General features: G+C 46.5%; 1 protein-coding gene across 1 annotated transcript in view; it reads left to right on the plus strand.

The window, feature by feature from the left end:
• Taok3 (TAO kinase 3) overlaps nucleotides 1-23,508 on the plus strand; it is a 155,332-nt gene that overhangs the window by 96,708 nt on the left and 35,116 nt on the right. The window contains exons 12-14 of the mRNA XM_076922572.1: nucleotides 989-1,070; nucleotides 9,881-10,048; nucleotides 12,651-12,857. Coding sequence (XP_076778687.1) covers nucleotides 989-1,070; nucleotides 9,881-10,048; nucleotides 12,651-12,857 — 457 coding nt within the window. The remainder of the gene's footprint in view (nucleotides 1-988; nucleotides 1,071-9,880; nucleotides 10,049-12,650; nucleotides 12,858-23,508) is intronic.

The following is a 23,508-nucleotide window of genomic DNA, read 5'->3' on the forward strand; positions in this document are numbered from 1 at the left end:
CAAGAGTTACAGAGAGTGAGCTGTCTAACAAGAGTGGACAGAAATGAGCTTCCCAAGAGAGGAAGTACTTATTGTCAGAAAACCTATTTCCAGGCTCTCAGCCCTGGGTACTTTTATTTCACGCCCTGTTGGAGGTCGTGGGTATTGGTGGAGTCAACAAAATGTTAATGAAGACTGCAGACTGGACATTAGGAAAATTATTATCTCAGAGGGGAAAAATGAATATTAAACTATTATACATAAGTATACTATTTTTAATTTCTAATCTGTTTTGTGATTTGACCTAGCCTTACTTGCATGTACATCCGTGTTGACTAGCTTGATACTGTGTCCACCCTATTATCCAAAAAAATTAATTTTCAGTGTCATAGCTTGAACATGGTCCAGGTCTGCTGATATTTGAAAATGTCTAACAGAAGGAAAGAACTCCTGGCTGGGAAACTGCTCTGGTCGGCAGCGTGCTTGCCAAGCATGCACAGGAATGGGGGTTAAGTCTCCAGAACCAGCACAAAAGCTGGTCCCAGTGTGGGAGACAGAGAGAGGATCTCTAGAGCCCACTGACCAGCCAGTCTAGCCAAATTGAGACCCTGCCTCAAAACAATAAGATTGCCAGGCAGTGGTGGTACACGCCTTTAATCCTAGCACTTGGGAGGCAGAGGCTGGATGATCTCTGTTAAGTTTGAGGCCAGCCTGGTCTAGTTCCAGAACAGTCAGGGCTGTTAAACAGAGAAAACATCTCAAAAAAAGGTGGACAATAATTAGGAGAGACACTTGATGTTGATGTCTCTATACCATATGTACACTCATGTGTACACACACGCGTGCATACATGCACACACATATACACACATAGACAGACACACAGCATGCACATGCACACACATACAATCTTCCTAGTTGCAAAGTCTTCTCTCCCGTGCACTTTGCCTTTGCATGCCACGGGTCCCACAGCCACTCACTGCTCTCCTTGCTGTGTTTGCTCTCACAGGACAGACTCCTTCAGGAGATTCGTTGATTACTGCTTGCACAAAATACCTCAGGAAAGACCAGCCGCGGTGGAACTGTTACGGGTAATTTTTCCAGTTTCCATCTGAGGAGGGGCATGGGTCTGGCCATGGGGGCAGATAGTCAGTTTCTCCACGGCTGAGCACTGTGACACACTTGCTCATGCAAAGAAGGAAACAGGCATAAAAACTGGAAGGTTGTCAGGACCCACATCCATCCTCTTCTCCCCCGACCCAGCTGTGCATAGATTTTTCCTTGCCACCCTCCTGCCCCACCTTAGAACAGTCAGTTTCTCCTCCCTGATATACAGTCCCAGGGGTTTCTAACTGAACTTGAGTGAGCTCCCAGGATGACTGGCCAGTGGCGCCAGTGCTGACTCTGCAAATCTCAGTTAGGTTGGTGTCAAATCTAAGCAGAGTGACAATCTAAAAACAGGCACTCGGGTCATACAAATGAGTTAACAAAGTGTCACATCCCTGTATGCAATCACCATGTGCCCAGGCCAATCCTGAATGGATGATCCCCTGCCTCCACTCTCCCAGTGCTGGGGTTACAGGAGTATGCCAGCATCTCGCCGGGCTCTGCAAGTAAAGGCACTGGTGGTTCAAGGCCAGTCTTGGCTGTGTGAGAACCTATCTCAACAACACCAGAAGGTTTCAGTTCTTTAGTGGTTTTTTCCTACTTTGCTCTCTGGCTGTCTTTTAATGAACACACACTGGTGTGACTTGAGCCTCGCGGTGCTGAGCCTCGCGGTGCTGAGCCTTCGCTGTATGTTGGTGTTAGTGATGACCCTGTGGTGTGTCACATTCTAGTGGTGGATGGGAAACCTTCCTGCTGGAGACACTGCCAGCTCTCTGTCCTCTTCTGTGTGTGTCTATTCATTCAGTCCTGGTGTTCATTTCATTCTCAGAATGGATGCTTTAGTGAACAGTTTTGTCCGTTGGTTTGTTTATAAGAAAGATTCAGAAGAACCATATTCTTCACAGGTGGCAGCTGTGGGGCTGAGAGACAGCTTGGCACTGCAGAGCACGGGCTGCTCTTGCAGAGGCCCCATTCAGTTCTCAGCACCCGTAAGACAGCTTGCAACTGTCTGTAACTCCAGGTCCAGGGACTCCGGCGCCCTCTTCTGGCCTCTGCAGGCACTGCACACAATATGGTACACAGACAAACATACATGCAGGCAAAATACCCACACAAACAAAACAAATTGTAACTGTTCATACATATAAAATAAAGACACCATTTATATTTGGCTCTGTGATAGCCCAGTGGTCAGAGCACTCACGAGGACCTGAGTTCAGATCCTGGTACTGGCACGGTAAGCAGGGCAGAGCTACATGAACCTATAACCTCAGAGACAGGGAGGACATGGAAGCTTGCTGGCCACAAGCCTTATGTCCATGTTCTGTGAGAGACCCTGTCGCAAAAGGATCTGACAGGGAATGGTGGAGCAAGATAGCCAACATCCCCTACCAAACTCCACAGGTGTGCTCACAGGCATGTACACTTACATACATATGTGCATGTACACATCGCACACATATGTTGACACATAAAATCGTGTTTTTCCAGTACTGAGGATTTTTGTGTGACACGACACCACCTAGCTGGCTATCCCTGCAGATAGGATCTGAGGACAGACAGACCCAAGCCCGACTTGGTGAACCATGAGTCTTACTGTGGATGCTTACAGGCATATGCGTGAGGAGTTACAGGAGTAGAAATGACTCAATCAGCTACATCACCAAAGCCCGCCACAGGGCAGGTGACAGATCACAAAGCTGGACACCTGGAGCCCACTGTACAGCCTGCAGGCAGCTCGGCAGGCTGGAGAGTGTCCTTTCCAGGTCCCCCAGCTGCTCGGAGAGTGACCCTCAGCAGCCTCAACGTCTGTACATGGCAGGGAGGGAAAGGCCAGTGAGGCTGCTCAGTTTCGGGACTTCCTGAAACCTCTGAGTTGTTGGCTTCCTTTTAGGATTCAGTGTTTTACCTCTGCTTAGAACATGCTGTTCTACCTTTCCTCAGACACCCCACATCTTAACATGCTTGGGAGGCTTTAATCTAGGAGGGAACAGCTACACAATGAGGATTGAACCCAGGAACTGGTGCATGCTGGGAAAGTGGCCAGCTGTGTACTTACTCCCAGCCCCTCACCTCCTTACAGCCTGCCCCCACAGTGATTGTCAGTGTCCTAAGAGACAGAACTCACGAAAGGGAAATGGGTCTTAGGTTGGAGTGATACCACCAGGTTGTCCTGTTTACAGCCCCTCTGGCCAAGTGCGAGCAGTCGGAATTGCACTGCTTCAGTTGTCTTTCTATTCTGGATTTTTTTATTTGATAGAATTTTTTTCAGTTTTGGGTTGTCTTCATTTAGTTTGGAGACCTGAGTCAGTCCTGGAGGTCGAAGCTAGGGCCTCATCCCTGTAAAGCCAGTGCTTTGCCAATGGAGCTATATACACACACATGCACACACACCCACAGCAACACAATGGAGCTGTACACCCCCCCAACACACGCACACGCACACCCACCCACAGCAACCCAGTGGAGCTGTACACACACACAATCATACTTGCACGCGCTCACACACATGTGCACACACACATGCACACACACACCAACCCAGTGGAGCTCTATACACACACACACAATCATGCATGCACACACACACACAGAGCAACACCTCTGGCTATAGTTTAGGTTTCATTTCTTGTCACTTAGACGAGTCTCTTCCCTAAGCGGCCAGCCCATTTCTGTTTCCCGGCCTCTTGTGGTCTTTCCTCTTTGTCTGCTACTTTTGGCCTCTTTCGCACTAATCTATAATGAATCTTGCAAACATCTTTCTTACTTTTACTTTAGCGTTCTTTCTGAAATTAAAAACGTTTTAATTAAAATAAAAATAATTACATCTCTTTCACCAGTCCCTTTCCTCTCACAAGCTTCTCCCAGGTTCCTTCCTCAAACCCCTTTGATGTCCCCCAACCACAAGTTCACAGCCTCTTTTTGATTGTTACACACATGTGCAGCTGGCCTCTGCTACTTTCTGGGTTCTTTTCCCACTGATTATGTCCCTCCAGATTCACGCCCTATCCCTAGATAGTAGAGAAAGAAGGGGCAGAGGGAGGGAGAGATCCCCGAATCTAATTTCTTTCTTCTAGTTTCTTCTTTGAGCATAACTATTAACAAACCACAACCAACCCCCTGAACAACCAACAAGCACTGACCCTACTTCTCAGGGCCCTAGCATTTATACACCCTCTGAAAAGTTCCCAGAATTCCAAACTTCACACAATCGCAGAACCTATTTGCAGCTGGCAAAACCACGCCTCTGCTAGAGCACGGGGCAAATCATAGTCAGCTGCTATGAAGCAGCCCTGTATCCCCAGACCAGGGATTAAAATGATAACAGATTCTTATAATATTTCTGTGGTTTTTGAAGAATCCAGAATTCTCACCGCATACATATATGTGTGCGTGTATGTGTATATGTGTATATATGTATATGTGTATGTGTATGCACAAATATATAAAGTACAGCCTGCTGAGCCATTTTTGTTGGTAGTGTGTAGTTTGAAGGCTGGGCATCCTGCATTGGATGCTAACACTGGCCTCATCCCTAGGAGAGGCTCGCTCTCCCTCCTCCCAGCAGTCATCGGTTGCCTGTAGACCTTTGTCCAGGGCTGGGACCCTCACAAGATCTTCCCTCTTCCACGCTAGCATCCATCAATAGTGCCGTAGTCCTGGTCTTGTCTGTGAACATCCCCTGGCATTCCCAGGAGAGAATGTCTCGAAACAGACTTCTGGGATCCTGGCTCCTACAGCCTTTCTGCCTCTCTTCCGTGGTGCTCCCTGAGCAGCAGGTGCAACCGTGGTGCTCCCTGAACAGCAGGTGTAGGAATGGTGATGTAGATGTGTGTGTGTTGGGTCTTCGATGCCCATGTCTATTGATCCCTGCATTGTGTCCAGTTGTAGTTTTCTATGATGATCTCATTTTCTGTGAAAAACTTTGATGAGGGATGTCGGGTGCGTTTACCTGTGCTGCTAAGGATGGCATCAGGATGAAGTAGGGAATCATGCTGGTCTAGCAAGGTGCTGGTGACTGCCATCAACGTGTGAGTGCCGCCTACCACACCGTAAAGGTGTAATATCTTGCCAAGCTGGCAATGGTCATGACTCAAGGCGTTGCAGTTGGGTCAGACTGTTTAATGGCTTTCCTCCCGTAGCAGCTTACAGAGTCATTTCTGGAACTGTAGAAGCTAGACACAGGAAGGAATCTCTCAGGTCAGATCCAGCTTAAATCATCTGAGTCCTGTGTCGTAAGTATGAGATTCTTCAGCAACAGGAGTCCACCCTTAACCCTGGGGATCCTCCAGGGATGCACATATAATCTGCATTGTTTTGGTCGTCACTTAGACTACCCCGACCAACCATTTCAAAAAGGTGTCTTGTGCCTGTTACAAGAAGTTTATTAGTCTTTAAATTAACATTAGAAATCCCTGGGCCATTCTATCTACCAACAACAAAGAGATCATGGGCACACTTCCATTTATCTTAACAGCAAAAATATTTCTGAATAAACCTAACCAAGGTTGTGAAAGGCCTCTACAATGAAAACTTCAGATCTCGGGGCTGGAGACGGCTCAGCAGTTAAGAGCACTGGCTGCTCCTCCACAGCACTAGGGTCCAGTCACTAGCACCCACGGCTGTCTACGGCTCATTCCCATACTCATGGAAGGAAGGAAGGAAGGAAGGAAGGAAGGAAGGAAGGAAGGAAGGAAGGAAACTTCAAGTCTCTGAATAAATATTAAAAAGACACTAGAGAACAGGAGGACATACCATGTTCATGGATTAGTAGAACTGCTATTGTAAAAATGACCACCCCACCAAAACAGTGAAATTCCCACCAAAGCACACAGTCTACTTAGAGACAGAAAAATATATATAACTGTGTGTGTGTGTGTGTGTGTGTGTGTGTGTATCCATATCCATCCATCCTAATGTTCAGGTGGAGCTGGAAGCACTGCTAGAGTCCATTGGCATTCTCTATGCTGCACAGAGTCTTGCATGAATTTTGAAAAGGCGAGAGATAGGATTCCCACTTTTTCCCCAGCTGTCTGACTACTTATTCCTAAATATTCTTTACTAACTCTTCTTTTTCTCATATTTCTTCCTGAAACTAAAATGTCACTTTTACATTGAATAGTTTAAGTACAGAACTAAAGTAAAATATTGAAATGTTTTTTTTTTTTTAATCACAACCACAATGTCGTATCATAAACACTCAGCAAAACAAAAAGAATGAAGGCAACTGGGAGACTGAGTCTGGGAAGTCGGTCAATTATCCTGGTTTTCAGATAAAAATCGAGTTTTCTGATAAAGGAAACTCTGTTGTCTTAAGGCTTTTAGGATGTTTTTACTTATTTTTAAAGTGTTTTATTACACCTATATATTTTGAGAGAGTGCTTGTGCATGTGTATGTGCACATGAGTGTGCACACGTGATTCCCCAGCACACATGTTACTTGTAGTCAGTTCTCCTTCCACCATGTGAGTCCCAGGGGTCAGACTCAGGTCATCAGTTTTGGCAGCAAGCCCCTTCACCCGTTGAGCCATTTTGCCAGCCCTCTCTTTAATTCAGTTTATTTATGTATTTACTACACCACATCTGTATGCAGGTTATTTCTATTTTTTTTTAATTTTTGAAATTAAAATATAATTACATCATTTCCCCTTTCCCTGTCCTTCTTCCAACTTCCCATGTACCCAGCCACTGCCCCCACCCCAGTTCCTATCCTTGATTTCTTTCAAATCCATATTTCTCCTTAATTTTAAACAGGAGTTTAGGAACAGGTAGCTTTGTTAGTGACAAAAAGAAATAGCTAAAATTAAGCAATTATTTTACTTCTAATTCTGTTAAGTTCAGTTAAATATTCATTTTTATAGATTATGCTTAAATTATTTGGAAACCACATCTTTATTTCCTTCTAAGTGCTTTTCTATATTTGAATCTTTAAACATTTAAAAAAACAATAAAGTTATTGTTTTATTATTGTTTGAGACAGGGTCTTACTATGTAGCCTTGCCTGGCCAGGGACTCACTTTGTAGACCACGTTAGCCTTAAATTCAGAGATCTTCCTGCCTCTGCCTCCCAAGTACCAGGATTCCAAGCACGAACCACCCCTGGTCAACAGATTATCCACTTACAGGGCTCTGGAGGTGTGGACTTGCAGGCAAAGAGTAGGAGCAGAGCTTAGGTGTGGCAGCTGTAGGACCAGGGCCAGCATCCTTCCGGATGTGCTGTGCACTGATCGGAGGGGAAGCAGGAAGAACCAGTACTTCCAGGTTTCAGAAGATAGATTCAGGTGAGGGCCACATCATCACATAGTGCTACATCTGGAATGTTGAGGACAGAGGTATCATGCACAATCCAAAGTTCTGAGGGCAGCAGAGATACCGATGTGGTGCTTGCTGCTCCTCACAGACCCTGGTGCTTTACCCTTTAGTGAGAGGCAGCCTCGCAGGAACCCTGGCCTCTGGTAGACTGAGCAGCTGCTGTATTTTCAGTCTAAACCGTAAGACCAGTGAGTGAGCTCATACAGTATTCTTCATTGTGCATCTGAGAGAAATAACACAAAATTTGCACAAGTCTGTTTTCCCAAAGCCAGTGAGAGGAAGGGGAAGACAATGCAAATGGGCCAGGCATGGTTTCATCCCAGCTTGGCTTTGGAAGTGACAGTCTATCATTACTGAAGGTTCTCTAGGAGTGGGGGTTGGGGCAGGGGCTGGGTACATGGGAAGTTGGAAGAAGGACAGGGAAAGGGGGAAATGATGTAATTTTATTTTATTTTACAAGTATGAGTAGGTGTCTGCATGTATATTATGTATACTATATGCATGCAGTACCTACAGAGGCCAAAAGAGGGCATTAGATTCCCTGGAACTGGAGTTAACAGGCAGTGGTGAGCCATTGTAGGTGCTGGGGACCAAACCCAGGTCCTCTCCAACAGCAGCCAGTGCTCCCAGCCACTAACATCTCTCTAGCCCCAAGTTCTAGTAATTTTTATTATATTTATAATGAAGTAAATCTCAGGAGACAGTGTCAATGCAGAGCAGAAGGAGTACTCAAGAATTGTTAAAATCAGTATGCTGCTTCCCAGGAGAACCACAAAACCCTAGACAGAGCTGTGTCTGATCCAGCATTCCAAACTTTGGGTTCATATCTAAAAGAAAGTGAGTTTGTTATCTTGTAAAGATGTCTGCATTCCACGATTACTACAGCATTACCCATAGCAGGCAAGGTGTGGAAGCACCCACATGCCCCTTGGTGGAATGAGAGACAATGAAACTGTGATATACAGGCACACAGCAGAATAGTGTTCAGCCTGGAGTAGGAGTTCCTAGCCAGGCACTATGCTATGTACCTGTAAGCCCAGCACTTGGGTTGTGGAGGTAGAGGCATCAGAGGGCTACATAGTAAGTTCAAAACCAGCCTGGGCCACATGAGACCCTGTCTCAATTAAAGGAGAGGGAGGGCAGAAGAGGGAGAGACCCTATGGTATGTGACAACATGGATGGATCTGGAAGGCATTATACAAGTGAGATAATCCAAACACACAAAGAATGGCTCTGAACAACATTGCATACATGTAGAACTTACACACATTTTTTAATAAAGAAATCAAAGATACAGAAGAAAAAAAAGTAGAAAGGTGGTTTCAGGGATGGGAATGAGATTTGGGACTGACAGGATGGCTCAGTAGGTAAAGGGGCTTGCCACCAAACCTGAAGATCCAAGTTTAATATCCAGGGCCCACATGGCAGAAGGGGTAGACTGACTCCAGCGGGTTGTCCTCTGACCTCCACACACATCTGTGCACACATACAAGTAAACATGTAAAAAAAGAATTGGGGGAGGTTGAGGTACAGGCCCAGTATTTTACTCATGCAATAAACTGACTGTTGAGACCTAAAGTCTGGGCTGAAGACTGTAGGTGTCTTGAAAATTTTGAAGGCAGTGGTTTTTACCCCTTTGCTTCATACACAGGAGTAAGAGATGATGGTGTGGTAACTGCCCTCTCTGTAGTAATTACTTCGCCATCTGTACCAGAGCATCACATTGTATATCATAAATATTTATAATTAAAAAGGAAATTTTTATTACAAGGTCTCATGATGTATCCCAGGCTGGCCTGAAACCCATAGAGACAGAGATCCTTTTGCCTCAGTCTCCCAAGTGCTGGGATTAAAATTGTGTACTGCTTAGCTTAGCAAAACAAAAACAGACTGGGGCTCAGTGGTTAGAGCACTGGCTGCTCTTCCAGAGGTCCTGAGATCAATTCCCAGCAACCACATGGTGGCTCACAACCATCTGTAATGGGATCCGATGCCCTCTTCTGGTGTGTCTGAAGACAGCGACAGTGTACTCACAATAAATAAATAAATAAATCTTTAAAAAACAAACAAACAAAAACAGACACAGCAAGAATTCCTGTGGGAGACCCGAGAGCAGGGGCTCTCAACCATGGGTCCTGACCCTCTGGGTCACTTATCAGCTATCTTCTGTATCAGACATTGACAACACGATTCATAAAAGTAGCAAAATTACAGTTATGGTTGGGGTCACCACAGCAGGAGGAGGAACTGTATTTAAGGGTGGCATTGTTAGGAAGGGTGAGAACTGCTGCTCTGGAGTCTGCAAAGACACAGAAGGTAGAAGCATCTATAAGTGGGGGGCTTCCGTGAGGGACACCAGCCTCCAGATCACATTTCTTTCTAAGGTCCCTGCCCATGCTCGCTCCTCCCCGCCCACTTACACGCATACGTTGCTCCTAAAGATAACCCTGCTCACCGCCTGTTTTCCCCCCCTGTTGTTCAGCACGACTTCATTCGGAGGGAGCGGCCACCGAGGGTCCTCATTGACCTCATACAGAGGACAAAAGATGCTGTCCGAGAGCTGGACAACCTGCAGTACAGGAAAATGAAGAAGATCCTCTTCCAGGAGACTCGGAACGGACCCTTGAACGAGTCACAAGAAGAAGAAGAAGTAGGTCCCCTCGGTTTCAGCTTCTGTGGGAGACACTTCCAGACTTGGCACTGGGAAAACCTTCTGGAGGATGAGGACGTGGTTGTCATTCCCTCCCCTGAGAGAAGCTCGCTGGGGATGCAGGAACAACCACACTTGAGGCGGGAGGGGAAAGTACCCCAGGACTGGGGTGAAACCAGGGCTCTGGCGAGGCTGGGACTGTGGACACTTAGGAATGGCCATAGCACAGTTTTCCCACGTGAGCACATCAAGCCTTTCCGTCACGTGTAGCCCCATCTCCCCTCCAGCTTCCCCAGGACCACCCGCCCAGCTGCCTTCTAACCCAGGTCCAATACTGCTGCCACGTATATGTGAGCGTGAGACCAGCTACTGTGCTTGTCAGCCTACCAGGGACCACATCCTAAAGAAAACTCAGCTCCTCCCCAGCAGCCCTCACTGTCAGCAGCTAGGGCTGAGGCTGCGCCCCTCCCCACCAGGGCTTGGTGGGTTTTAGACTCACCAAGTGCCCTGCTTCAGGAGGCTGATCCTGGCAGCAGAGTGTATGCTAGCTGGGATGGGAGACATCCCAGGAGCCTGTCCCTTTGAGTAAAAGGGCAATGCCCCTGGGAATGGGAGTGGGGCTGTCACTGAAAGAGAGAGTAGTGAGGTTTGAGGGACTGAATAGTTGAACCTGTGTGGCTCAGAAGTGTGTCAACCTCAACATTTTAAGACTGAGGCACTCCTGCCTCGTGAACTTGGGGCCAGCCTGACCCACGGAATGAGACCCTGTCTCAAACAAGCAAAGAGGCAGGGAGAAAGAGTAAGACTGAGGTTGCTCCAGTGTGGGGCCTGTGGAATCAAAGTCTGCTTTTCTCAACACAGGATACACAGGACAGTTTTCAAAGGAAAGGTGGCTTCTTGGTCTCTCACTCAGCTAAGGAATTGGATGAGGGTCAGCCAGATGGCTCAGCCAGTAAAGGTAGCCAGCCTGAGCTAGGCCTCCCCCACATGGTAGAGGGAGAGAAGCAACTTCTGCAAGTTGTCCTCTGACCCCCACAAGCCCACCAGGGCACATGTACTGTGGCATGCACACATCCATAGACACACACACACATCCACATATCCACATAGACACACATGCACATACATATCCACACATGCACAAATACACACATACAAGATAAATCTTAGAAAAAGAACTAAATAGTGAAGAAGAGAGAGTATAATGTTATTTTTCAATTTCAATGATACAAAAGTATTTTATCAATAATAAAAATTTAAAAAAGGAGTTAGACAAATTTAAAAAAAATCTCTTGATCGGTATAGACAGTTGATTTCCCTTTGATTGAGAAAATGGATTATTAAAATAGAGTTGTTGATAGTGGGTGTGGAAACAAACGTCTTTAATGCCAGCATTCAGGAGGCTGAAGCAGGATAATCTCTATGCATTCAAGGCCGGCCTGGTCTTCGGAGCAAGTTCTAGGGCAGCCCTAGCAACACACTGAGACCCTGTCTTTAAAAAAAAAGAAAGAAAAGAAAAAGTAATGTATTGTCTACCATTTCGTATACTCAATGATTGCTTGTATTCCCAACTTGCTAAGTTCTTTTATGTATAATAGGGTTTGAAAATGGGGTTTACATATAACTACGTTGACTCAGTAATGTAATCTGGTGGGGAAGATGCTCTAGGAGGGGTAGCTGATCTGATCACAGCCTCACCATACCCCACTGTTGGTCTTTGGGCCAGTAGCAACGCACACCAGTATTACTTAACAGATTTCTTAATGAGATCAGTCGCAGATGTAAGTGTGACAGAACTGTTTAAGAGAGGCAGAATTTAATTCATAGGAAGTTACTCACTGATAATCTGCAGGAGAGCATACTGCTTGTCCCCTCTAAAAAAAAGCCACTCCACTCCAGTTTCGGGTGACAACTGCAGTTACTGTTGAGACCACCAGTTTGGTGGACAGCGGTGTCTCTCTGGAGGACCCTGGTATTCTTAATGATCCCTCCCAAGCCTGGATTCATGACAGTTACTGGGAACACCCCATAGCATTGTGGTTGTGTGTGGCGGGGGAAGCCCAGGGATGGTAGCATATCCAGAGTGGCCCTGGGGGAGGTTGGAAGTGACTGAGATTCCTGATGGTGGTAATGTCCCCCAGAGATTCTCCAGGAGAGAGACCTGTGAGGAGTTGCTAAGCCCCAGGCTGTGCAAGCACAAGGACCTAGGTTCCATCCCCAGAGCTCATTAAAACAAATAAATAAAAAGACAGAAGTCATGGTGCCTGCTTGTAATCCTAGCTATGGTGAAGCAGAGACAGGAGGATCCCTGGAGTTCAGTGGCCAGCCAGCCTCACCTATTTGGTGACTTCTAGCCAGTGAGAGACACTGTCTCAAAACAAGGTGGCTAGCTCTTTAGGAACAACACCCAGGATTGACCTATGACCTATGTTTACTATGCATATAGACACACACACTAACACACACACACTTGATCCTTGTATACCAACAGAAAAGCTGTTTGTGACTGAAGAATTGAGTACTCAGTGGTCCTGTCAGTTGGTCAGCACTTGATCCCCGGGTATTTCGTTTTGTAACCCCAGTGCCTGTTTTTCTTTTACAGGACAGTGAGCAAGGAAGCAACCTGAACCGAGAGATGGACAGTCTGGGTAGCATCCACTCCATCCCCAGCGTGTCAGTGAGCACAGGCAGCCGGAGCAGCAGCGTGAACAGCATGCAGGAGGTCATGGACGAGAGCAGCCCTGAGCTCGTCATGATGCAGGAGGATGAAGGCACAGTCAACTCCAGCTCCTCCTTGGTACATAAGAAGGTAGGCATGACAGCTTCCTCACGAGTGAGGTTTGGGTGCTCAAGGCAAAGCCAGCTCAGCGCGCGCTGCTTTCAGGAGGCTGGGTTTCCAAGTAGCAACCAAAACATGGTTTAAAAAGAGTATCAAGGGGACTTGCTGTGATGAATTGGCACAAGACATGCTAGGCACAACCTCTCCGGTTGCTCTGAGGGCTGGCACCATTAAGCAGAATGGTCAGGGGATCCTAGTGGGGCACCAGTGGCACAGTGTCTAGAATCCCAGCCCCTGGAAGGCTGAGGTAGGATGATTGCCCAAGGTTCAAGGCTGCCTGCCTTCTGTTACATCAGGAGTAGTAGGCCGGGGACGTGAGGGGGCGTGCAAAAAAAGGAGAGAGAAAAAAAAGTAGTAGGTCAGCCTGGGCTACAGAGTGAAATCCTGTCCTAAGGGGGTGAGGGGAAGCAAAAGAAAAAAAAAAAAAAAGGAGGCCAGTGAAGTGGCTCAGAGGTTAAGAGCAGTTGTTCTTAACCCAGGTTCAATTCCCAGCACCCTCATGGTGGCCCCAAGCATCTGTAACTCCAGTCCAGTGACTCTGACACCCTCTGCTGGCCTCCTCAGATGCCAGACACACAATACACAGACATAAATGCAGGCAAAGCACTCAGGCACATAAATTAATAAATACAATTTTGAACAAAAGAAAAGAAAGCTAGGTGGTGGTGGCACACACCTTTAGTCCTGGCACTCAGGAGGCACAGGAAGGAGGGTCTCTGAGTTCAAGGCCAGCCTGGTCTACAGAGTTCCAGAACAGCCAGGGCTACATGGAGAAACCCTGTCTTGAAAAACAAAAGTAAAGAAAACCCAACAACAACAACAGCAACAACAACAACAAAAAAACAAAAAGAAAAGGGAAGAGAAGAAAAGAAAAACGAAGCAGTCTGTACGTCATGGGGAGACGCTGTTCTAACCTCTGTACGCAAGGACCCTCATACCTCAGAGCTTCCCAGATGTGACCAGTCAGAAGAAAACTTAGAGTCAGGCCTAGCAGTTCTCAAGAGACCGAGGCAGGAGGATGCCAAGTCTAAGGCTTGCCAGGGCTGTGTAGTAAGTTCAAGACGAGCAGCTTACCAAGACCCTGTCTGAAAATGAGAAGCCAAAAGCCAAAAGCCACCGCAATGGACAAGGACTGAGACTGAGCTCATTGGTAGGATCTGTGCCTGCCGTGGGCAGGTTCCCGGTTCACCCCAGCCCTGGGGGTTGGTGCTGCAGCCCCAAGCGCTGTCTCTTTTGCAGGTGGTTTTCATTCCCTGTGGTTTCTAGAACTTACTGTTTATAATTCTTCTAAAGCTAGCTCTCTGCCAATTAACTACACTTGCAGGTTTGTCTGTCTGTCTGTCTGTCTGGTGAGGAAGGTTCACATGCTTGTGATGCAGCACACATGTGGAGGTCAGGAAGACATGCAGAGTTGATTCTGTCCTTCACCATGTGGGTTCCAGGGATGGCCCGAGGTCATCAGACTCGTCTGCTTAAGCCTAACAGCTTTGGCTTTTGAATGGATGGTACCGATCAAGGGTGCTTGTCTAATTTGCTCTCTGACCATGTGATATAAACACTGTGACCAACAGCAGCCTGGGGAGGAAAGGGTTAATTTCATCTTCCAGCTCTCTGCAGCTCAGGAAGCCAAGGAAGGAACTTCAGACAGGAGCTGATGCAAGGACCACGGAGGGATGCTGCTCACTGGTTTTCTCCTCCTAGCTTGCTCAGCTTGCTTTCTTATAGCACCCAGGACCATCTGGACTTGTACCACCCACAGTGGCCTGGACCCTAACACATAACCGTGCCACAGACTTGCCCACAGGCAGTCTGATGGAGGCAATTTGTCACTTTCCTCTTCCCAGATGAGTTCAGCTTGTGTCATGGCAAGACAAATGTAACCAGCAAAATGCTCATATTATACAAGCCTTTATATCATAAGTTAAAACTATGAAAAAAGTTAGTGCTTACTTCAGAGCCATTGCTTTGGCTTGAGGAAAACAGTCCACAGTATACAATTATACGATCCCTGTCATTTTTTTTAATTCTACTTATTTCATGTGTATGAGTGCGTATTGACTATATGTACTGTATTGCGCAATGCCCATGGAAGCCAGCAGATGGCGTCTGACTCTCATGGAAATGAAATTGCTGGTGATCGCAGGGCAGAGGTGGTTACATGCCTTTAATACCAGCACTTGGGAGGCAGAGGCAGGCGGATTTCTGAGTTCAAGGCCAGCCTGGTCTACAGAGTGAGTTCCAAGATAGCCAAGGCTAACAGAGAAACCCTGTCTCGAAAAACCAAAAAAAAAAAAGAAATTGCTGGTGATTGTGAGTGCTGGAACCGAACCAGGGTCCTCTGCAAAGCAGCACACGCTCTTACCCTCCAAGATGTCTCTGCTGCGCCCCACCCCCTGGCACTTTTTTCTTTCTTTTTAAATATCTGAGCTATTTGTGTGTAGGATTCTTACCAGGGAATAATGGGGGTGGGGACATGGGGACATTTCAGATGAAGTTTCACAGATAAATGGAAGCCTTGTTGCCTCAGATAAGAGGTGGGAGTGACTCCAAGGGCAACATGTGCAAAGGCCCTGGGGCAGGAGGAACATTGCACAGCAAGGAAGAGGGCAAAAGTCAAAAAGGTTGGAGCCTGGGACGTGTACGCACGTCAAACTTGGAAAACATCAGTGTCTTCTCGGGATCGGAAGCTTATGTGACTGGGTGATGCCAGGCAGATATAAAAAGCCACTTGACTTAGTGCCAGGGGCCTCTCTGGATTACAGGCAAATGATCACATATTTAAAGTGTAGAAAAGAAAGCTTGGGGTCAGGAAGATGTTTCAGTGGATAAAGATGTTTGTTGCCAAACCTGTTGACCTGAGTTCAGTCCCCAGGATAGGAGAGACCCAAGCCTCCTGTGTTGTCCTCTGACCTACACACTATGGCACATGTGTACACATGGGGGTGGGGGCAGAAAGTAAAAATGCAGAAAATGAAACAGGACTATTCATGGGTGCTGACAGATTTGCCTGTTCCCTCCCTATCACCCGGTGGGGACCCACGACTATGGAGAACAAGGGAAAGCATTAGAGAAGAGTGAATCTCCTGGGCTGCTGGAGAAACAGCACAGGATTTCCATTCTGTGTGTGCTTATTTATTAATTTGTGTGTATGTGTGTGAGGCTGGCTGGATGTAAGCATGTGCGCTCAGGTGTCCTCAGAGGACAGAGAGGCCATCAGGCTCCCTCGAGCCAGAGTTACAGGCAGCTGTGAACTGAACCAAACCCAGGTACTCTGCAAAAACAATAGATGCTCTTTTTTTTTTTTAAATGTATTTAATTTTGGTTTTTGTGTATTGGTGTTTTGCCAGCCTGCTTGTATGTGTGTGATATAGCATCAGATCTTGGAGTTGCAGACCATTGTGAGCTGGGATTTGAACCCAAGTCCTTTGGAAGAACAGCCAGTGCCCTTAACCACTGAGCCATCTCTCCAGCCCACCATAAGTGCCCTTACCACTCTCCAGCATGTGGGTTTTTGCGTTTTCTGGTCTGTCCCCCTGGGATGATTGCCTACAAGACAGAGAAGGACAAGTAGCTCAGAAGAGGTTGACCTAAAGCACAGGCCCTCGGGACACTGACACCATAGCCAACTCCACGGGTGGCTCTGTCTCCTCAGAGTTCTTCAAGCTGGGCAGAAATAGCTACATCTAGAGGCTTCTTCTCACCTGAGTCATTGAATACAGATACCAGGGAACCCGCCCACAGTGGGCTCAGCTCCCACATGAAACCACAAAGACAAAGAAACAGAGGGCGTGGCTCTGCATGACAGACCCCAGGTTGCCTGGGTTATGTCCTCAGTCTCAGAAAAGCCACTAAACAGCTTTCATTCTAATCTTTGTCTCATTATCCTAATGGTTTCCTTTTTAGTGTCTGTCACAATATCCAGTTCTATCATAGCCCAGGTTTGGCAGCAGAAGCTCAGCATCCCTCTGCCATCCCAGCATCCCAAGGGTCACAGGATCAAGTCCTGCCCGGCTCCACAGAGATACTGCGCCTCAAAAAGTAAACAAGGGCCCAGTGGCTGGAAGCACCGGCTGCACTTGTGCAGGACTTGGTTAGCTCCCAGCACCCACGTGACAACTAACCACCATCTGTGACAACAGCTCCAGGCGATGGTCACCTTCACATACAGGGTACACACAAACTCATGCAAACAAACATACATAAAAAATGCAAAAAGAATAAAACAGGAAGCTTAGGATGCAGCTCAGTAGAGCATGGATTCCTTGCATGTGTGAGGTCCTGGGTTCAATCCCCAGCACCAGAAAAAAATACATAAATATATAATTTTATATATATATATATTTGTGTATATATTATGTTATATATATTATTATGTTATATCATAACATACATGTGTGTGTGTGTGTGTGTGTTTGTTTGTCTAATACCCCATGAGTAGAATGGAAAACTCCCCAGTCCCTGGAAGGGTTTTGGGTACAGTGTAGTCAGTCAATAACTACAAGCTGAGTAGTGAGTGAAGGACAAATTCGAAACAACACGCTCAACAGTAGTTGAGATTTGGAGACAGACATCCAAGTGTTAGGTAATCTTCAGTATTGCATTGAAGGCTTGAAAGAGTTAACTGAGTAGAGTTGGCCTACTGACACTGAAGAAGGCAGCAGCATGCTTGACAGACACCAAAGTGTGAGCAGAGCGACTCTGGTGAGCCAGCAGAGTCCACAGTACTCCTCTCAGGCAGAAAACAGATTCCCACCCTCCAGGTCACCTGATCAATGGCCAGCAGGCCAATACACGACCCATCTACCGTCCTGGAAGATGACCATCTCAGCAAATTTGGGTCTTCAGAATGCCCATGTGCGCATCAGCCATGATCTGGTTATTTATGCTTGCGTGTGTACTTGCATATGTGCAGATGACTCTCAGACTTACCATAGACCGTTAAAACTCTGAACTCCAATACTCTTAGCTGCTCATAATGCCATGGATTGATCAAAAAGCTCAAAATTTAAAAGGTGTTTACTGAGCAAGAGAATACTTAGGTCCTGGCGAGTAGTTTATCAGTTCCTTAGTATACCCTGCCCTTAGGCTTCCTTCATTATTCTTTATCATGCAGAGTAACGGATTTCATTATGACATTTTCACCCAGGTCTCACTACTGTACTCTGTCCTTTTGTGAACTTAAATTTGTGTATGTGTGTGTGATATGTGCAGGCCATGGGTGTGAACTCACTTCTGGGATATTTTGTGTGTGTGTGTGTGTCTGTGTGTCTGTGTGTCTGTGTGTCTGTGTACACATGCACTACACACCAAAGCACGTATGTGGAGATCAAAGGTGAGCTTTCTGTGTGTCCCCTCCTTCTATTATGTGGGTCCCAGGGATAGAACTTGGGTCATCAGGCTTAGTAGCAAGTCATCAGGCTTAGTAGCAAGCGCCTTTTCCTGCCGAACTCTCACCAGCCCTATTACCTTCTCTGAAAACCAAAGACCAGCCTTCCCCAATTTTGCGGCAGGAAGAGAAATCCCCGAGGGGCTAGGGTGTCCTGGGTGCATTTTGTTCCTGTGACCTGTGTACTTCTGCGGCACAGAGGGCCGGGTCTTTGCTGCTTCCACTGACATTCAGCAGAGAGCAAATGAAGAAAAGAAGTGCAGATCAGGTGCAGGGACCTACCGCAGCTACTTCAGCCATGGCTCTGTCACATCTCCCTCCTTAGTTCTCTGGTTCGTTTCTGGGGTTCCCTTCCGGCTCCATCTAGCAGCCTTGGGTTGCCATAACGATGCCCACTACAGGAGTCCTTTAATAAGGATGAAGTAAAGCCAAGAGTGGTTTGCACAGCTATAATCCCAGCGCTGGGAGTCCGAGTCCAGTGGGTCTCTGAGTTTGAAGCCAGCCTGGTTTACATACCAAGTTCCAGGCCAACCAGAGCTGCAGACAGAGACCCTGCCTCAAAACAAAACAAGACAAGGCAAGATTGATAATTTTGAAGTGAGTGAAGCACAGGAGGGGCAGCGAGCTCGCTGGCCATGTGTCCACAGAGAGGCAGTGAGGGTGTTTGCCCTCGGCTCCAGCCAGAGAAAAGCTTGCTTGAGTCACTCCGTGGGGTGTGCTACTGTTTCACAGCTTCCTTGTAGGACAGAGTAGCTTTGACGAGACATGAATATGAATTCTTAAATAACCCAAGACAAAGGTGTCATTTTTTCATAATCTCCTCAGACCTCTCCTCCTGAGTTTATTGAGCCATCGCCTCCCAAGTGCCACACCTCAGGCCCAGTGCCAGGGGGATGGGTTTTTCAAATTCCACTATCTTAGGCAGAAAAGGAAGTGAACAGGTAAATGTGAACCCAGCCGCCATGGCAGTCCAGAGGGAGAGGGACCAGGGTTGCAGCCAAGATCATGTGAGTTCTGGACACATGACCACATGGCATTTCTGTCCTGGGTGGAACTGCAGTCTAAATAAAAGTAGTGTCATGGGGGTGTGGATGTTGTTCAGTGACCGGGTGTTTACCTAGCATGCACAGAGGCCCCCAGCACACACCCAACATGGGTGACAGAGCCAGGAGAATTTCAGGGGTTCGCTGGACAGCCCATCCAAGCTCCAAGGTCAGTGAGAGAACTTGCCTTGAAAAACAGTGTTGGAAACAATGGAGAAAGACAGCAATGTAGGCCTCTGGCCTTCATGTACGCTGTCGAGTATGCACACACACTCACACGTATGCACACGTGCGCACCCCCCCCTACACACACACACACACACACACACACACTTGCACATGATGGCCAAGGCCAGGACATAAGTTTGTGCCTTTTATATGATATGTGTCACTCTACTGTATAAAAATGCCATTCCTTTTTATCAGGCCATGGCCACCCTGCTGGAATCGTAGCACGGCGTACTAAGGCAGGGGGGCCATAGATTCAAGCCAGCCTGGGCTGCAAGGCAAGACCCTTGCTTCCAAACACAGTATTTTGAATAAACAATAAATTTACGGAAAAACAAACTTACTTCATATGCTATCAGAGGGACTGAGCAGGCAGTAGCTAGATTCTACCCACAATCCATCAGCAGATTTTTTAATCTGAGGAAGTATTTCTGTTGTATTTTACAATGAGCACACATTGTAGATTTGCCAGATTAAAATACATGGACTTAAAATGAGCCCCTGATCCCACTAGAATTTCAAGGAAGCATTTTCTGTGTTGCTAGATGATAATACGTGGTTACATTGTACTTGCTGTGCATGCACATGTATGTGCACACGTGCACCACAGTGCCCATGTGGAGGCCAGAGAACAGGAGTTGGTTCTCTCCTTCCACCCAGTGGATCCTGGAGATTAAATGCAAGTTTTGAGACTGGGTAAGACGCAGTGTTACCCACTGAGCCCGGCAGAGTGACGCTAGCTGTTCGCATCAGCCCCCAGCTCCTCCTGGATGGCCAACAGGCTTTACTCTATGTTAACTGACCCTCTCCCTGGCTACTTCTAAATCATGCCTGGTTCAGACACTGTGCAGTGTCCATCGGTTATAGTGGTTGAACCCTAAGGGCCAGTGACGTGAGGGGACAGTGACCAGTGCAGGCAGCGCAGCAGTGTGTTTCAGTGCAGGCCTCCAGCCACATTCCCCTTATCTTAAAATTGTTCATTTGGTTGATAAGGGAACTAAAGCCTGTTCTAGTGTGATGATATTGGCCCTTTACACATTTATTTCTTGGGCCTGGGAGTGTCAGGTAGTGTTAAAGCGAATGGTTGCCCCAAAAAGACAAAATACAAGTAAACCAGATATGGTGGCCTCACTGGCCTCACCTTTAATCCCAGGCAGACAGCAGAAATACGTGAAGCTCTGTGAGTTCCAGGCCAGCCAGGCTACAACAGATGCGGAAATAAAATCCCAATGAGTAAATCAAATCAAATCAAATATAAACCAAGCAGCCTTCCTTCCCTGCCTTCCTGGAAATGGGCGTGTCTTCAATTAGACATACAGCCCCACCTTAGCTCCCTCCCTCCTCCTCCTCTTCCTCCTCCTCCTCCTCCTCCTCCTCCTCCTCCTCCTCCTCCTCCTCCTCCTCCTCCTTCTTCTCTCTCTCTCTCTCTCTCTCTCTCTCTCTCTCTCTCTCTCTCTCTCTCTCTCTCTCTCTCTCTCTCTCTCGCAGTGATGGTGACCTGGTGTGAAACTGCCTAGCAAACGTAAGACTTCTCTTATGAAAAGAAAACCAACAGGGCCATCAAGATGCACACACACATGCATGTGCATACACTTACACACTCGAACACACAAACATGCAAGCACACAAACATGTGCACATTAATGACCTCACACATGTGCCATGGCATGTACACATATACACATACATTAATTAATAAATAAATTTAATTTTTAAAAAGAAAAAAGGGTAAAAGAAAGACTTACATTATTGATTTTATCTGTTGTATTTAAGTTAGAAGTTGGGGCCTGTCTTTAAATTAAGTGCTAAAGTAGCGTCTTTGCTTTTTTTCCCTGAGTCAGGTCTCATACTCTGTGTGTGCATCATTGGTTGTTTTTCCTTTCCTTTTCTTTTCTTTTTTTTTTTTTTTTTTTTTTTTTTTTTTTTTTTTTTCTGAGACAGGGTTTCTCTGTGTAGCCCTGGCTGTCCTGGAACTCACTCTGTAGACCAGGCTGGCCTCGAACTCAGAAATCCACCTGCCTCTGCCTCCCAAGTGCTGGGATTAAAGGCGTGTGCCACCACTGCAGGGCTTGTATGCAGCATTCTTAATGCATACCTTAATGAGTTATTTAATGTGAAGACAAAATGAAGGTGATGTCAGATTTTAGCTTTCTGAATGTATTCCAGTTTCCTTACATTTAGACACATAGATAACATCAGTGACTTTTAATTTGATAATTGGAGTCCTAAACCTAAAATATTCATAATTTTTCTTGTTTGGTTGGGGTTTTGTTGTCTTTTGAGGCAGAGGCTTACTATGTAGCCCAGGCTGGCCCCAAACTACCCCTGCTGCCTCAGCCTCCTGAGAGTTGGGATTGTAGGTGTACATCACTGTACCCAAGGTTCTAGTTTCTATTATGTATGGCGTTCGTGAGTGGCTTTTGTTTTGCTGTGTGGTATAAGCACTGTAGCTTCTGATGCCACTGGCTGCCATTGCAAATGAAATCACCACCACTTGAAGTGTTACTGCTGACACCATCTGTTCCAGGTTCCCTCTCAGTGAGCCCCCTTAATTCTCACCAAAATCGTGACTCAGAGCCCCAGACCGAGTGTCTCTTATGATGCTGGCATTTAAAAGTCTCATGCCTTTCTGAACCTGTCACATAGGTGAGTTCAATTTTAGATGTGCTAGTAGTAATTAATTAGTAAATGCCTGATGATCAGAGGAAGACCCAGTGAGGACCCCAGGCCACCTCAGGGTCCCAGTCTTTTCCCTGTGTCACAAGGTCGGATTTTCTGAGAAGTTTACTGTAGATTGAGCCTTCAAGCCCTTTTCAAGACCCATATGCTAAAGATTTTTTTTAATTATTGGGAGAGGGAGAGACAGGCTCTCACTGTGAGAGCCACAGTGACCTCGAACTTGCAACCTCTGCAACTTCCTTGGTGCTTCAGAGTGCACGCTCGTGTGTTTAGGGGAACAGCTGTAGGAATGCGCAATCTCGCCCAGCTTGAGAATTGCATTGGTTTTCATTTATCTATTATTATGGCACATGTGTACGTGACAGAGGACCACATACATGCCACGGCGCACATTGTGTGCTTTACCAGGTAACCTATCTTTCCCGCCCAAGAAGTAATGCATGTTTACCCTTAGCAGGGTCTGGTCCCAGCTTGTACAGTGGCAGCAATACTCCCTGTGTACATCACCCACCCCTGGCCACCATGAAAGACAGCTACCCAGTGCTTGAAATGTAGTTGGAGTGACTCAGGAATCAGATGTTACATTTTATTTCATTTTAATTCATTTAAATGAAAATAGCCACATTTTGGCTAGTTGCCAGGTCACCAGCCAGCACAGCTGCAAGCCATCCCCTGAATCTGATGGTACAAAGCCCACAACAAGTTTATTACAGAGCTCTCGGGCCTGCAGGATGGCTCCTTCGTAGAGGGGCCTGTCGCCAAGCCAGAGTTAGATCCCTGAAACCCACATGGTGCAAGGAGAGGACAGACGCCCAAAAGTTGTCTTCTGACCTCCACATGTGTGCTATGGCACATGTGCATGCATGCACACGCACGTGTGCAAACACACACACACACAAATGTGATTTTAAAATGTAAAGATCTCTTTCATTCTTGGAACTTCAGTATAGAAACAGGAAAGTCTAAACACAGGTGTAAGGACACACCTCCCTCTATATCAAAACAGGATTTACAACAGGAGACAGTGCTGTGACGGATGGAGTCTTGGATGGCGGCTTTCACATCAAAACCTGGTCATCACGTTTCACTTCCCTCAAAAAATCTACATGTTTTTATTTTTTTAATTTATAGATAAATGATATAATTCTGTATTTTCCGAATCTCTTTGGTCCTTGTTTTATCATGAAAGGGCAATTACATGTTTTTTAAATTTTCAGGTACTCCTGGAGAAAATGCAAACAAATGGTTTCTCCTAAAACCCTGGGGGATAAAAAATTGATTTCTC

The sequence above is a fragment of the Arvicanthis niloticus genome, chromosome 24, assembly GCF_011762505.2.
Source record: "Arvicanthis niloticus isolate mArvNil1 chromosome 24, mArvNil1.pat.X, whole genome shotgun sequence".
Classification (NCBI taxonomy): Eukaryota; Metazoa; Chordata; class Mammalia; order Rodentia; family Muridae; genus Arvicanthis; species Arvicanthis niloticus.